At 41.8% G+C, this 14,694-nt stretch overlaps 1 protein-coding gene across 1 annotated transcript in view; it reads left to right on the forward strand.

Moving 5' to 3' along the window:
* The window catches only part of LOC117514868 (POC1 centriolar protein homolog B-like), a 137,553-nt gene that overhangs the window by 68,465 nt on the left and 54,394 nt on the right, over positions 1-14,694 (forward strand). The window contains exon 10 of the mRNA XM_034175445.1: positions 1,737-1,814. Within this exon, the coding sequence (XP_034031336.1) occupies positions 1,737-1,814 (78 nt within the window). The remainder of the gene's footprint in view (positions 1-1,736; positions 1,815-14,694) is intronic.

The raw sequence follows: 14,694 nt of genomic DNA on the forward strand, positions 1-14,694 counted from the left end.
GCCGACAACGTACGGCTCACACGGCTGGAGCCAGAGGAGAAGAGAGAGAACAACAAAAAAAAAAAAAAAAGAAAAAACAACCCAATTACCCCCCCATCACCCCCCAGAGGACCGTCCCATCAAACCCTGGGAGGTGAAACCAAAAGAAATAAAAAGAAAGACCAACAGACAAACATAAAGTCACCTGGGTCCATGCCATGCTCCAGACAGCCTGTATTTCAACTCCACCAGACCACTGACAGTGCTATAATCCACAAAAACAACAAATTAACCCCTGATAAAAACACCACATACTAAAACAAGAAACAAATAATAGACCAATAAAAAAAACTAACATTGGCCTACATCGTCAAGTGCAAAGAATGGAAAAACGTATTTTCCATCCTTTGAACCTAGACGGTAATGTGACTCTGTCACCAACAGAGGGAGCCAAAGTGCCAAATAAGAAAATCCCTGTGGTAACAGAGTAAAAACCAATACACACTGCTGTAAACGACAGCAGGTTATACCAAACAGCTTAAAGTGCAAACTAAATACCACCGGGGCTGCTACAACAGGCGTCGGAGCCAGCTGCACGGGAGGAGACGGGGCTACAGCCGTAACAGTGGGGTGCGACGCGACCCAAGCTGTAAACTCCACCATGCGCGCACCAACGCGCACAACCCGGGCGGAGAGCACCCGCAACTGATCCCGGATCAACTCCAACATCTGCTGCAGCCTTCCCGGCAAAAACACCGTCTCTGCTTCCGCTGGTCCATTGTTAAATGGCCAGAGACTACTGTTATGTTTCGGACGCGGTCGGAGCACCGACCCAGCGTTTGAAAGGACCCAGCATAAAATAAGCAGAGCACGGTTCAAAGGATAACAGAATTTAATAAACATAACAGTGAGTGACGTGCTAAACAACTAAAACATCCGCGGTCTGGTGAGGTGGAAACACGGCGCGCTCTCAACAGCGCAAACGGTCCGGAGCCACAGCAGTTCGGACCCAGGGACCCCGCCGACACCCCCCAGGTGGCCGCGACAAACCAAGTCTGTGAAGAAAGAAAACATGGAGGTGAGTCCAACTCCACACAGAGACACAACTCAAAGGTGCACGCAATCAGCAAACACTTCCTGGCTTAAATCTATACATCAGCTTCTCACCCTGCAGGCACGGAACAACTCAGTTCAAATCTCCACTGCAGCAGAAGCTGATTAGACAATTAGCATAACGTGACAGCTCAATAACACAAGGTGTGAGGGACACCAAATCCACTGTCATTACTTCATAAAAGTCACCAAAACCAAATTACCTCAGGAAGTGTGCTGAAGAGCGTGAGACCTCACCCAATCCTCCTTCACAGACTGTGGCGTCAAACCTGGAGCGGTCTCTGCGTCCGTAATGGTGAGATTGTTCTCCTGACGTCGATCTCACACGTCTGCTCACAAGGTCGAGTCTCTGGCCATCACACACTGTGCATTCAAGGTTTAAATGCAGCAATCTCTGATCAAGACAAAATACACCACAGCTGTGAGTCCTGATGACCTGCACGTGAAAACAAGCCTCAGGTATTCAGGGTGAGGTCCTAATGCTCAGCCACTCAGTCCTGAATGCATACCACCTGGTGGGAGAAACAGAAAACAAAAACCAAGCCAGCCAAACACCCCAGCCCACAACACAGAGTCCACAACAAGATTGCAAATCAAGTGGAAGAGTTTTTGTGTTACTGCCACCTAACTTTTCCCCCCTACAGATCACTCCAGTTGTGAGAGACACTCAGTCTGCTCAACCTGATATCATAGACATTAGACCTGATGCTCACAATATGAAGGTAAGACCGCCTACACAGTAAACAACTCGGACATTTAAAAATTTCCAGAAATTCATGGAATTGCGGTTTTTGGAGAAAAATGTGAAAATTTCTGGGAAAATCAAGCATCGATTGAAGCAAAAATGTTGTCAGAGTTGTTCCTGTTGGCCGTTTTGGTGTTTAGTGGACCTGGCAGCCAGTCACAAGGCTTGGGATAACGTAGTGCATTATGCTGGCCTTCCATTGGTTGGTTGTGTCATGTGATTAGCGGCGAATGTTTCCGGGTTGTCTTTGTTTTCCTGGCATGCATCGGATTTAGTCTGTGGTCTGATTCCATGATGTGCATTTTTGTAAAATTGTTTGGAAACATCTCTGAGATGCCGCAGTGGGTATTGGGCAGCGCAGCCTCATTTGAGTGTGGGTGCTAAAGGGTTAAAATATGACACAATAGTCCTACATCCGCTGACAACCCTCATCTGTCCACATCAGAAACATGGCACTTTCTCTGAGTTTTTAGGCAAATTACACGGCAAACAAAGTGAAAATGCAAATAAAAAGTGACGATGCAGTGAAAAGTGGACAAGAGTTGTGGGTTATTCATGATCCGGAGCACAAGCATGTCGAGGCGGTTGTGCAGGTGAGAGACCGCAGCTACTCTGTCAAGATGTGTAGGCTAAAACCTACCAACAGGACCTCTCTCATTTGCCTTGTCTTCCCTTCTCCACTGGGAACCAAAAAAACTGCACTTTTCATGACTGCTTCGGTGGTTCCAGCCGAAAACAAAACAGTACATCATTTTTCCATCTGAAGTGACGCTGCGTTTATGTTGTGCAACGGCAGGCAAGTGGACAAATCCCGCAATATCACGCAGTGGTTCAGACGAGACTGCGCTACCCTATTAAGTCTCACGTTTTAATGTCTGGATCCAAGACTGAAGGATAAATGTTTCATGCAGCTGCTTGTCCGTACAGCAGCAAATGAGAGGCGCCGTTACAGATTTTACCGTGAACTCCACGCTATGCTGAAACTACAAGCAAAAAGGACCAAAACAGCGACCCAAATTTTTGTTAAAATAATTGTTTATACAGTAAAGCTAACACTCAGGGTAAGTCTTTGATTTTTATATCAGGTTTCAAAATCTGTCTTTGGGAAGAATTTACATCAAATTCCCCCCATGCAAACTCTATCCTGCTAAATCTGCATTTTCCAGTTTTTCTGTTACATGGGTGTGAAATATCCAACTGGAGGAAAATATATATATATATATATATATATAAACATTTAACATGCTCTAAAAGTCAAGTATTGATGCGTCATTTTGCGTGACACATAAATTGTCAGCATCCCAGTAATACTGACGTCCTCAATGGATGGAAAAAGATGTGTTATTTTGTTTCCCATTTATAGAAGTCTAAGGATGCTTTATGTGGATTATTTATTCAGAGGAATCCCACTGAAACTAACAGGTAAGAATTTATATTTACTATGTGTCTTTTACTCTGCCAAACAATGCATTAATGGACGTATTTTGATTGTTTAAGCCACAGGGTTCAAAGTGTGTGAAAAAGCAGCAGCTTTTTAATTCATAAATGATGTATAGAATACCGAGATAAACTGTGGTTTCTAATACTGTGTTTTACTGCTTTTGAAAGATGATGACAGTGTTTGGGGTTTTATTTTTTATTCATTCATTTTGAATTTGTAAATTCATGTAAATTCATTCATTCATTGTGTGTTTTTATGTGTTTGTGATCCTTGAATTTATCCAGCAGCAAAAACTGAAAGTGAAACTGGTTTATCAGAAGCCGAATCAATACTAAAAGTTATCTGTTATCTGTAATAAAGATAAATTTTTTAGCAGTTTATCGGTTTATGGGATTAATGGTTATCGAAACTAACTTTTTGGTTAGCTGTGCCCACCACTGGAGCAGCCTGCTTGTGCCAGCAACAGTCTTAGTGAAGGAGGCCGCACGGGGGCTGTAATTTCACTGTCAGTTTGGATGAACTTTGATAGTTTGTCATCCCAAGAATTTCTGGAGCTCATGTTTGTCCTGTGGCAGCACCATCAAGTGAACATCTTCAGTTTTTTCAGTCTGCCTTGACACCAGGTGTCCCACATATTGAACCTCAGACACAGTGAAGTGGTGTGTGTTTTTTTTAGTGTTCAGCTTCAGATTCACAGCCCATATCCTGTCCAGTACTTGGTGGAGGCATGCTCCTACAAAGCCTTACCATCCACTTTGATCTCACATGGTAATACTGCAAAAAGCTGCTCCATTCAGCAGTGAAATGCTTCACTTCCTATGGAGATTCCACACAACATGAGTTTCACGACTCTTTGTCAGAGGAAACCTCACTAAATACACATTTGGCATCCAAGATTTTTAAGAATTTGGTCTAAGGCATGTTTGCAATTACCTGCTCCACAGTTCTCATCAGATGGTGGCATCTGAGATGTGCTTGGTTGAGATGCACTGGGTCTAGGTGCAGCCTGACTTTTCCATCTTTTTTTACTGGCTGCCACCATGTCTGAGACCCACTCTTTAGCTTTATCAACAGGTCTGATGACATCCAGTTTGATCATCCTTTCTGCTTTGGCTTGACTTTCATGGGGAGCGGCACACTCCTTGGAGCACATACAGCTGGACACACATAGTCATTAACTCTCATGTGATAGAGCACCGGAAGCTTACCTGTGGTCGTGGAGTCAAAGAGGTCCTTCTAAGTGCTCAGCTCTCCGCTGAATACTGTGGACCTCTGCACTCACACTCACCAGGCCCAGGAGTGACTTTTTCAAGGTCCACAACCTGAAAGTCAACCTTGCCACAGTTCATGTCCAGCATTGCAAAACCTGTGGTGGGAATCACTTGATCTCCAGAAAAAAACACGTTTACAGTGAATGAAAGGCTGATAAGTGCCTGTGGACTCACATGGTTTAATGTACCAGCCGACATGATGTTGAATTTTGATCCTGTGTCAGTTTTCACTCTTTCTCCTGGTTGGTAGTAGAGAAGAATTTGGTGCAAAGTTCATATTTTTGTGGTGGACCACCTAGCGTTGCACAGTAGAAGCCAGAGAGTCCGGCCATGGAGTATACTCGCCGTTCCTTCTTAAAGATGTCGTCAAAAACCAGTGGATAAGCAGAGAGACACAGCAGAGTCTTTTGTGCCATTCTGGCAGCATGTACATACAGAAAAAATGCATTAGTCAATTTTAATTGCTGCTCTCTTCATTATTTTCACTTTGTTGTAGTCACAGTGTTAACCAAAAACTTGCTATGTCCTGCAAAAGCGCTTCCCTGTGACGCCCATTACTAGGCAACTATAACAACTCACTCTCCAACCTAATTTTGTGATTTTACTATGTTTCTGTGTGACAAACCAAGTGGGACAGTGTATAGTTATCAATATTCTAGTTTCACCAGTGATTCTGTAGTATAGTTGTTATCACTGCGGATGTGTGCGTGGACATTGTGAGGTCATTACACCTTCCACAAAATGAAGATTTTGTTGGAGTTACCGTATTTTCTAGAGTATAAGTCCTGTAGCTCCAGAGTTAGTGCAGACTATGTGCTTATTTTTTCTGACATGCTTCCATTTTATAACACATGCAAGAACCAGCTTACTAGGTTAAGTTGAGGTTCTGTGTATTGAAGACAAATAAAATGTGTGCTGGGACACAGCACAGTAAGCAGACACAATCAACATGAAGTCACTGCCTGGAGAATCATTTTAAAGCACATGGTCATCAGGTTTTGTCAGCCGGTTCAGGACAAACTGATTTCTGGGTTTGTCGATGGGACATGGCCACTAGATGGCAGTGTAGGCCAGTCTAAATTTTAAATGGTGCACGTCATCCTTCTGCGCAGATCCTTTTTAGCTTTTGTGAGACTGCAGTGTATCTGTTACCCTTCAGTGAGACTGTAATCTGCAGAGTCAAACACTCTGCTTCTGTTTGCTCTCAAACATTATATGTCTGTTAGTCAGCTTCTGTTTCATACAGTTCTTAAAAAAAAAAACTAAAGCAACTCGATTTCTTGTTTAATCTTCAGTAAGTTCCATCATTCATCCAGGTGGGTTTTGTAGTCTAAAACAAACCGGTGTGGTTGGTCCAAGATTAACATTTCAGAGGGAGAATGTTTCTGCTGCCACACAAATCTGCTTTAGACTGAAGAGTCCACATGGATTAAATGTACTGAAGATCAAATAAATCCAGTTGCTTTTGGTTGAATGAAATTACGGTAGCTCTGATCCGTCTGAGCAAGAATCATCAGTGTGTTTTGCACATGGGAAGATGTCTGTTTGTCACTGTGGCTTGGTCCTCCACCAACCTGAAAGGACTTTTTTAACCATGAAAAAGGTGACTAGTTTTTACATCATGACCTCCATCTGTCGTGACATGCATTATCCAGAAGATACAGAAAGGGGGCACATCTCAGATACCTTTTTTTTTTTTTTTTTTGGTGCTATGTATATTCACGCCATCGGTCTGGGTCGCAAAGAAAAATTATGTTGGAAGACAGAATCTTCTCTACTGCTGGTCTGGCTAAATGGGTGGAAACGTGACATTAATGCAGATGGCTCTCGGTCTATACCATAATTCTCTAAAGCCCAAATGTATGTCTATTATATGTTAGCTAGTTAGTCTGCCCTGCAGAAAACGCAAAAGTCACCCATGGATTGTCATTTTTCAAGCAAGGTAAAATTAACTAAAAATTTGCTATAAGATTTTATTGTAATTATGTTTTTAAGCACTTTATAAATCCTATTGCGCACACTGGAAGCACTCAGCTCTTGCTAACATTAGGCTATTAGTGTCGCATCATGTGATGCTAGCGAGTGTTGACATGTTAACATGGCATTATGTGATGCTAGTGAAATTTTATAAGTCTGTTAGCGTTGTGTTATGTGATGTAGCAAAATTTCCTGTGATGCTAGTGACTTTTAAAGATGAGAACAATGATGAGTTAGTTGGAGGAGTTTTGATTGCTCACAGTATTTTATTATGACTACTGTTTTTGGAAAAATGGGAACTTATCCTTTAAGCTATGGCATGGTTTATAATATTATTGAGTCAGGCCCTGTGGGATGCTAGTATGAAAAGCCTGCTGTAACCTGTATAAGTTTTAAATTGTATTTAGAAGACCATTCCACACCGCAATTGGCATCACTACAAATGAAACATTTCTCTGTCTGAACCCTTTGCCAATGCCAGTGTTGAGACATTACGACATGCTTGCTTGGCCTCTCTCACTTCAGCTGTCATCCAGCTTCAGACAGTTTCAGTGCTGCAAATCTCTCTCTAAAACTCACTGTGTTGCCTTGATACAAAGAAGGTGAAATCAGGTCTGAGAGAATGCACCGATGCTAGGCATTGATATAAGAATAATGTCATTAATTCTCCATCTGGCAAAATCCTCAAAGAAGAGGATCTAAAGGTGTTGTTACACTATGACAGATTGAGTAAATTGATTAGTAATTGATGAAATAATTTGTTGGGTGGCAAATATTGCTTAACCCAATGGTCTCCGGCGGACTTGGGGCTCTGATGGACAGAAAGAGCTGCATTCAGCAGAATGATTTTCCGAGTTTCGCTGAGGGGAATGGATTTAAGCGGGATTTACCAATCTCTGAATTCAAATGTGGCGAGAATCCGGCTCACTCAAGAACTGTGACATCATACTTCCTCACTACATTCATGCGCTGACCACAACGTCTCACTGTGTCCACGTTCAGTGCAGCTGCAAGAGCAAGGATGGCAAACAACCTTCTCCCCATTCAGCACCTTCCTGCCAAGAGAATCTGCCGGGCGTGCTCTCACATCCAGATAAAAAAAAAAAAGCAGACAGCTGCCAAGTCTTTTTCTTCAGTCTGACCTTGGCTAAATGAACAGCCACGCTGCATGTTGCTGCATTTGGATCGGTCCTCTCTCCCCTTGTGTTAACTTCACACCCTGTGCCGGAGCTTTTGGCCAATCAGAAGCCCAGTCTGAAGCATCGGACAACCACAGGATATGAACATGTGAGTATCGTAGAAGTAATGAACAAGTACAGGACAAAACTGTAAACAAATGTGCAGTCACCGGGAAAGCTCTCAACTTGATGGCTGCTCAAAGATTTTAGCATGCACAAAACTTTACAATGGACTTGCCAGACATCAGCTGACAAGGAACTCATTCAAGAGAAATGAGAAACAGACTTGTTGAAAACAAAAATAGACATCAAAAATTCATATACATTATTCATATGTTTCCTCAGTCTGTCATAGTGTGACTGATGCTTAAAGAACATGTCGAATTACAGAACATTCATGTCTTTATCTTATCAGTTTAATCTTTGATATGCATGTCAAAAAAGCAGAATAGTGCACAGTGCATGTAGAAGCAGAGGTCTAATGTGATGAATATGCTTTCTCTGACCACAGACATAAGTTACAAAATGTAAGAACAGAAAAAAGATTGCAAACGCAAACGTTACCTTATGCTGACATGGAACATTTTCTTTTTCTCCTTATCTGTTATTCTGTCGTTGGAGAAGAAACAAAATGAATAGCTGCGTCCACATGAAAGACAGCTTTTTGTACAATGGCACAACTTCTGTTTTGTGTATCGCAGTATTTGGTATCGTATTCACTGTCTGTGGCTGGTGTGTAGGAGAAATGCTATGACTGGACCAAACCAAGTGAAAGCCATTTAGAATGAGGATGGCCAGGTCAGATAGGAGGTTTTAGTTTAAGACTGCAGTGAACGCACAACTGCAGGACAGCCAGTCATGACATTAAGAGTGTCTGTGTCAGTGAATTGAGTACAGGGCTTGTTTTAACCAGCACGGTAGATTAGTTGGGATGTACGAGGTCTGTCCAAAAAGTATCGGACCTTTTTATTTTTTGCAAAAACCATATGGATTTGAATCACGTGTGATTGCATCAGCCAAGCTTGAACCTTCGTGCGCATGCATGAGTTTTTTCACGCCGGTCGGTTGCATCATTCGCCTGTGAGCAGGCTTTGTGTGAGCAGTGGTCCACCCCTCTCGTCGGATTTTTATTGCGAATAAATGTCCGAATGATTTGGAGCTTTGGTGCATCAAATTTTTCCAGAAACTCAGAGACCTCCAGCTGGACACCATTCGGAAAATTTAGATGGCTTTCAGCGACGATTTTATGGGGATTACACAGATTAAGGAGTGCTCCAGCCGGTTTAAAGTCCGCCAACAGCGTCTGAGAGCGCGGTGTGCTCCGAGCGCCGATCGACAGGCTCAAACCCCGCTCAAACAACCAGATCATTTCCAGCGTGAAAGCTTTGTTGATCCGGGACGTCGTCTAACTTTCACAAAAAAGGCAGAAGGCGTGAACATCAGCACTTTTTCGGCACATTCTACTGTTACAGGAGTTTTTGTTCATGGAAAGAGAAGCGGAGGATTGCGCCACCATGCCGCTCATGTCGCGGGACAAGACCACCTCCGTGTTGGTCTCACAGGACGGCTTTCAGGTGGCTTTCAGACAGCTTCCGGTTGCTTTTCAGTCGTGTGAGTATCCGAGAAATTGTATCGGAGTATCCGAGAAATCCGAGACCAAATCCATATGGTTTTTGCAAAAAATAAAAAGGTACGATACTTTTTGGACAGACCTCGTATAGATTTGTTTTGATGAGCTGTAAAATACAGGAAAGTTGTTTTAACAGGAAATGTATGTGCTAGTGCACATTCAAATGCTGCTCTGACTGTAGCTTTAAATATGACATCCATATTTTGGAGTGAACTTTCCAGCAGGTGCCAGTCTATAGCATGTGGTAGACAGGTTTAGGACATTTTATAGAAGCAAAACAAAGTTGTTTTTTGATTGATTAAAGTAAGCCACAATAAAATTAGTTGATTTTTTTTTTAAATGCCATCATTATTTGTTAATACAAAAATCAAAGTCATTGAGCAATGCAGAGATTCAAAGGTGGCTAAACAAGGAACCACAAATAAAGCAAATTAAAATTTTTTGTTGTTACTCAAGTATTTTTAAGGCTCATAACACTGTTGTGCTAGTTCATTTACTTGCTTGATCATGTTCCAACACGAGAGGGAGCAAATCATTTGCAACGTTTAAAAACATTTGTCTTGAAACAGATGGCGACTTAATGAGGCCCCATTTAGCCCATTTCATTTTGAAGAAGACTCCAATGTCCCATAACATGCACGTTGTAAACCCTGTTTAAAAAAACAAAAAAAAAAAGCTGTTTCAGTTGCCTGAATAATGCTCAGCCAACATGGGCTATTTTGCTTGGAAGGCAGGCACACTCACTGTTTGCTCCACTGTGCTGCCAAACTATAAGTAAGACTCTGAAAATATAATGAATTGTATGTCATATTGCCATACTAACATATGAGTAAACCACAGTTTACTCAGTTCATCCTCTTGATATCCTCATTGCAATTTTGTGATTTACAAGACGATAACTATTCTTTATTTTAGTTAATGCTTACACAAGCTAGTTGGGGCGGAATGGCTCACGTGCTCATCTCTGTCTTTGCTGTGCAACTCTTATGCTGCAAAATTTCAAGTTATTGAAGAGGAGGAAAGAAACATGTCACTTTTCACATGGAGTGAAACCCTCCATATGTGAACAGAGCAGCATGAAGAGGCACGTCATGGTCCCCCTGAGTTTTTTCTCTCCTTTCTTTCCTGTTCTCTTTTTATCCTTTCTCTGTGTTTGTTTTTCTTTCTTTTTCACCTCTCTGGCAGAGGCAATTTTTGCTGCATTTTGTCTTTGAATCACTCATGTGCAAGGCCTGTACCTAATGGGTTAGAGGAGGAGAGATCATGGAGCAGCAGGGATAAATGGAGATCAGAGAGTAGGGACGAGAGGAGAAGTCCATGTGGCGCGGGCCTCCAGGGACCCTGTCCAGGGGGCACAGCCAGAGCCACTTCAGCTCTAATAATAGACATGCTGAAGTTCTGCTTTCCTCTTTAACTCACTGCACTGTTATGGAAGTAAATCTGTGCCATCAGAGTTTGAATTTGAATTGTTAAGGTTGAGTGTTTTAGCATCAAATTATTCAGCCTCAAAACCTTCAACCTAAAGGTGCGTTTACACGCACACGCGTGTTACACGCGTTACGAATGTAATTTTTCTGTCATTCGTGACACATTCCTGACATTCTTAATGTGACTTAACACATCTGAATAGGTTTCTTAATAGTGCGTGTTGGTGCGTGATATTCTTGATATTTGTGGAGCATGTTTTTGCCTGTCAAAAAATCTTCCACGAATGTCACACACCACCCTCATTTCGTCTCACGTCGTGGAGGTCGCAACTGAGCGTACTGATCCGCCTTGATGAGTATTGATCCTTAATAGAACGTGACAACGTTCGTAGTGGTTCCTGTGATTGTTCTTGGAGCCCAAACTGTCACGCGTTATTACAAAGTGACACGGAACCTGTCAAGTTTTGACAAGACTTGTAACGCGGCATCACATTTCACTGCGCGCCACGGCGAATCAGTTTTCTGTCACGTGCGCACAATTAAACTTGGCTCCAAATGTCGGTCCACAGTTCCTGCTGAAGCTCCTCAAGATGCTCCTGCAGGTGTTCCACCTGCTGTTGTAACTGATGAGCGGGAGAACGAGTCTGAACCAGAGGAGCGAGAGGAGACTCACGTGCAGCCAGACATCTCTGCACTTCCTCCAGTCCAGCGGAGGAAGAAGCGCGCACACAATTAAACCCTGCTGTACCGCATTCAGTTTGATTGCTGACACCAAGTCGGCTAAAAGTCAAATTTCAGTGCTCTTCAGCATGCTCCTACAGGTGTTCCACCTGCTGCATGTGCCTGATGTTTGGGAAAATGCATGAGACGAGAGCCGCATGAAGCCACACATCTGGCGCTGTCCTCCTCCTCCTCTCTGCGCCACTCCATGGCACAGCCCAACTATGCATGCAGTCACAAAGTTCTTCTGAAAAACTGGAGCGATCTGAATTTGGTTGGATGAATATGGGTGTGTGTGTGTGTGGAGACAATTCACCTCGTTCACAACATGACAGAACTTAACGATGCGCTGTTACGCGCGATAGCGCGTAACAACGCGGAACACTATTCTTGACCGTGCATAATGGTTCCTGATAATTCTCCGGCAACATGTGCCATTAATCGTAACGTGTGGTAACAGGCTGTAGCAGTTCCTGAGGACACCTGACGCCTCTGCCCCAAATCATCACATTCGTGATCAGCGGCCAAGAATGTGTACTTCGTGGCATTCGTGACTTGTTGTCGTTATGTGTAAACACAGCATTAAAAAAAAAAAAAATCATCCTCAAAAAAAATTCAACCTCAAAAAAACAGAAAAGCAGGGAGAAGCAAAAGCAATAGATCCCTGTCTCAATCAACCAGCATCACAGATTTACTTCCATACATAAACGTTGGATGATTGAGACAGGGATCGATTGCTTCTCCCTGCTTTTCTAATTTTTGAGGTTGAAATTTTTTTTTTTTTAGGTTTAATTTTTTTGAGGCTGAATATTTTGATGCTAAAAACATTCAACCTTAAAAATTCAAATTCAAAGTCTGATGGCACAGATTTACTTCCATACACTGTGCCCTACACACATTTTAGTTCAAACACACGCATAACAAACAGTACCAGTCAAAAGTTTGGACACATGGGAAAGTGTGTGTGTATTTTGTCCACATGGAAGCATAAGTATTTTTTTTTTCTTTTCAAACCTGTTTATTTAACTGTGATGTCCACATACAGTAGTGTTCAGAATAATAGTAGTGCTATGTGACAAAAAGATTAATCCAGGTTTTGAGTATATTTCTTATTGTTACATGGGAAACAAGGTACCAGTAGATTCTCACAAATCCAACAAGACCAAGCATTCATGATATGCACACTCTTAAGGCTATGAAATTGTGCTATTAGTAAAGAAAAGTAGAAAACGGGATGTTCACAATAATATTAGCATCTGCTGTTGACGCTACAAACTCAAAACTATTATGTTCAAACTGCTTTTTTAGCAATCCTGTGAATCACTACACTAGTATTTAGTTGTATAACCAGATTTTCATGATTTCTTCACATCTGCGAGGCATTAATTTGGTTGGTTTGGAACCAAGATTTTGCTTGTTTACTAGTGTTCTTGGGGTCATTGTCTTGTTAAGACACCCATTTCAAGGGCATGTCCTCTTCAGCATAAGGCAACATGACCTCTTCAAGTATTTTGACATATCCAAACTGATCCATGATACCTGGTATGCAATATATAGGCCCAACACCATAGTAGCAGAAACATGCCCATATCATGATGCTTGCACACCATGCTTCACTGTCTTCATTGTGAACTGTGGCTTGAATTCAGAGTTTGGGGGTCGTCTCGCAAATTGTCTGCGGCCCTTGGACCCAAAAAGAACAATTTTACTCTCATCAGTCCACAAAATATTCCTCCATTTCTCTTTAGGCCAGTTGATGTGTTCTTTGGCAAATTGTCTTCTACACATGTCTTTTATTTAACAGAGGGACTTTGCGGGGGATTCTTGCAAATAAATTAGCTTCACACAGGCGTCTTCTAACTGTCACAGCGCTTACAGGTAACTCCAGACTGTCTTTGATCATCCTGGAGCTCATCAATGGGTGAGCCTTTGCCATTCTGGTTATTCTTCTATCCATTTTGATGGTTGTTTTCCATTTTCTTCCACGCATCTCTGTTTTTTTTTGTCCATTTTAAAGCATTGGAGATCACTGTAGACGAACAGCCTATGTTTTCCCCTCTCCAATCAACTTTTTAATCAAACTATGCTATTCTTCTGAATAATGTCTTGAACGTCCCATTTTCCTCAGGCTTTCAAAGAGAAAAGCATGTTCAACAGGTTCTGGCTTCATCCTTAAATAGGGGACACCTGATTTATACCTGTTTGTTCCACAAAATTGACGAACTCACTGACTGACTGCCACACTACTATTATTGTGAACACCCCCTTTTCTACTTTTTTTTTACTAATAGCCTAATTTCATAGCCTTAAGAGTGTGCATATCATGAATGCTTGGTCTTGTTGGATTTGTGAGAATCTACTGAATCTACTGTTACCTTGTTTAACATGTAACAATAAGAAATATACTCAAACCCTGGATTAATCTTTTTAGTCACATAGCACTACTATTATTGTGAACACTACTGTAAATTTCACATCACAGGCATGGATTGTATCCTGACCTGTTTACTTTGTTTAACTGAAGGAATTAAAAGTACAACCATCATGGAGCAGATTAGTGCTAAAATATCTTGAGTTGATGGTGTAATGTGTGTATGGTGTAATATTGCTTGTCTTCTTGGAGATACCACCAAAGCTCTTTTGGCACATTTGTCATGTTTGAACAGACATATTGATGGTAGTGCTCTTCCCTTCCACTGAAAAGGATTCCCAGTTTAAAGTTGCGTGTCCATCACACTATGACAGACTGAGGAAAGGTATGAAAAATGTATACAAAATTTTGATATGCGTTTGTGTCCATTTTTGTTCTGTACAAATTCTTTTCTCATTCATTATATACGTTCTTTGTCAGCTGATGTCCGGCGAGGCCTTTCAGAAGTTTTGTGCGTACTCCAGATTTTGAGTGGACATCAGACTGAGAGCTTTCCCAGTGGCTGCATGTTTGTTTACCGTTTTGTCCTATACTTGTGTGTTACTTCTCTGATACTCATGCATTCATATCCTGTGGCTGTCCAATGCTTCACAGTGGGCTTCTGATTGGCCAAAGGTCTGTCGTGTGGTGTGAATTAAGCACAGTGGGAAAGAGGACAGTTCCCAATACACCAACATGCAGTACGGCTGTTCATTTAAAGAACTGCTAGTTTAAAAATAATTCTTATTTTTCTGCTAAAACATAATTAAAAACATGCATTTTCCACCCTTCTTATGATTTTT

The sequence above is a fragment of the Thalassophryne amazonica genome, chromosome 8 (assembly GCF_902500255.1).
Source record: "Thalassophryne amazonica chromosome 8, fThaAma1.1, whole genome shotgun sequence".
Classification (NCBI taxonomy): Eukaryota; Metazoa; Chordata; class Actinopteri; order Batrachoidiformes; family Batrachoididae; genus Thalassophryne; species Thalassophryne amazonica.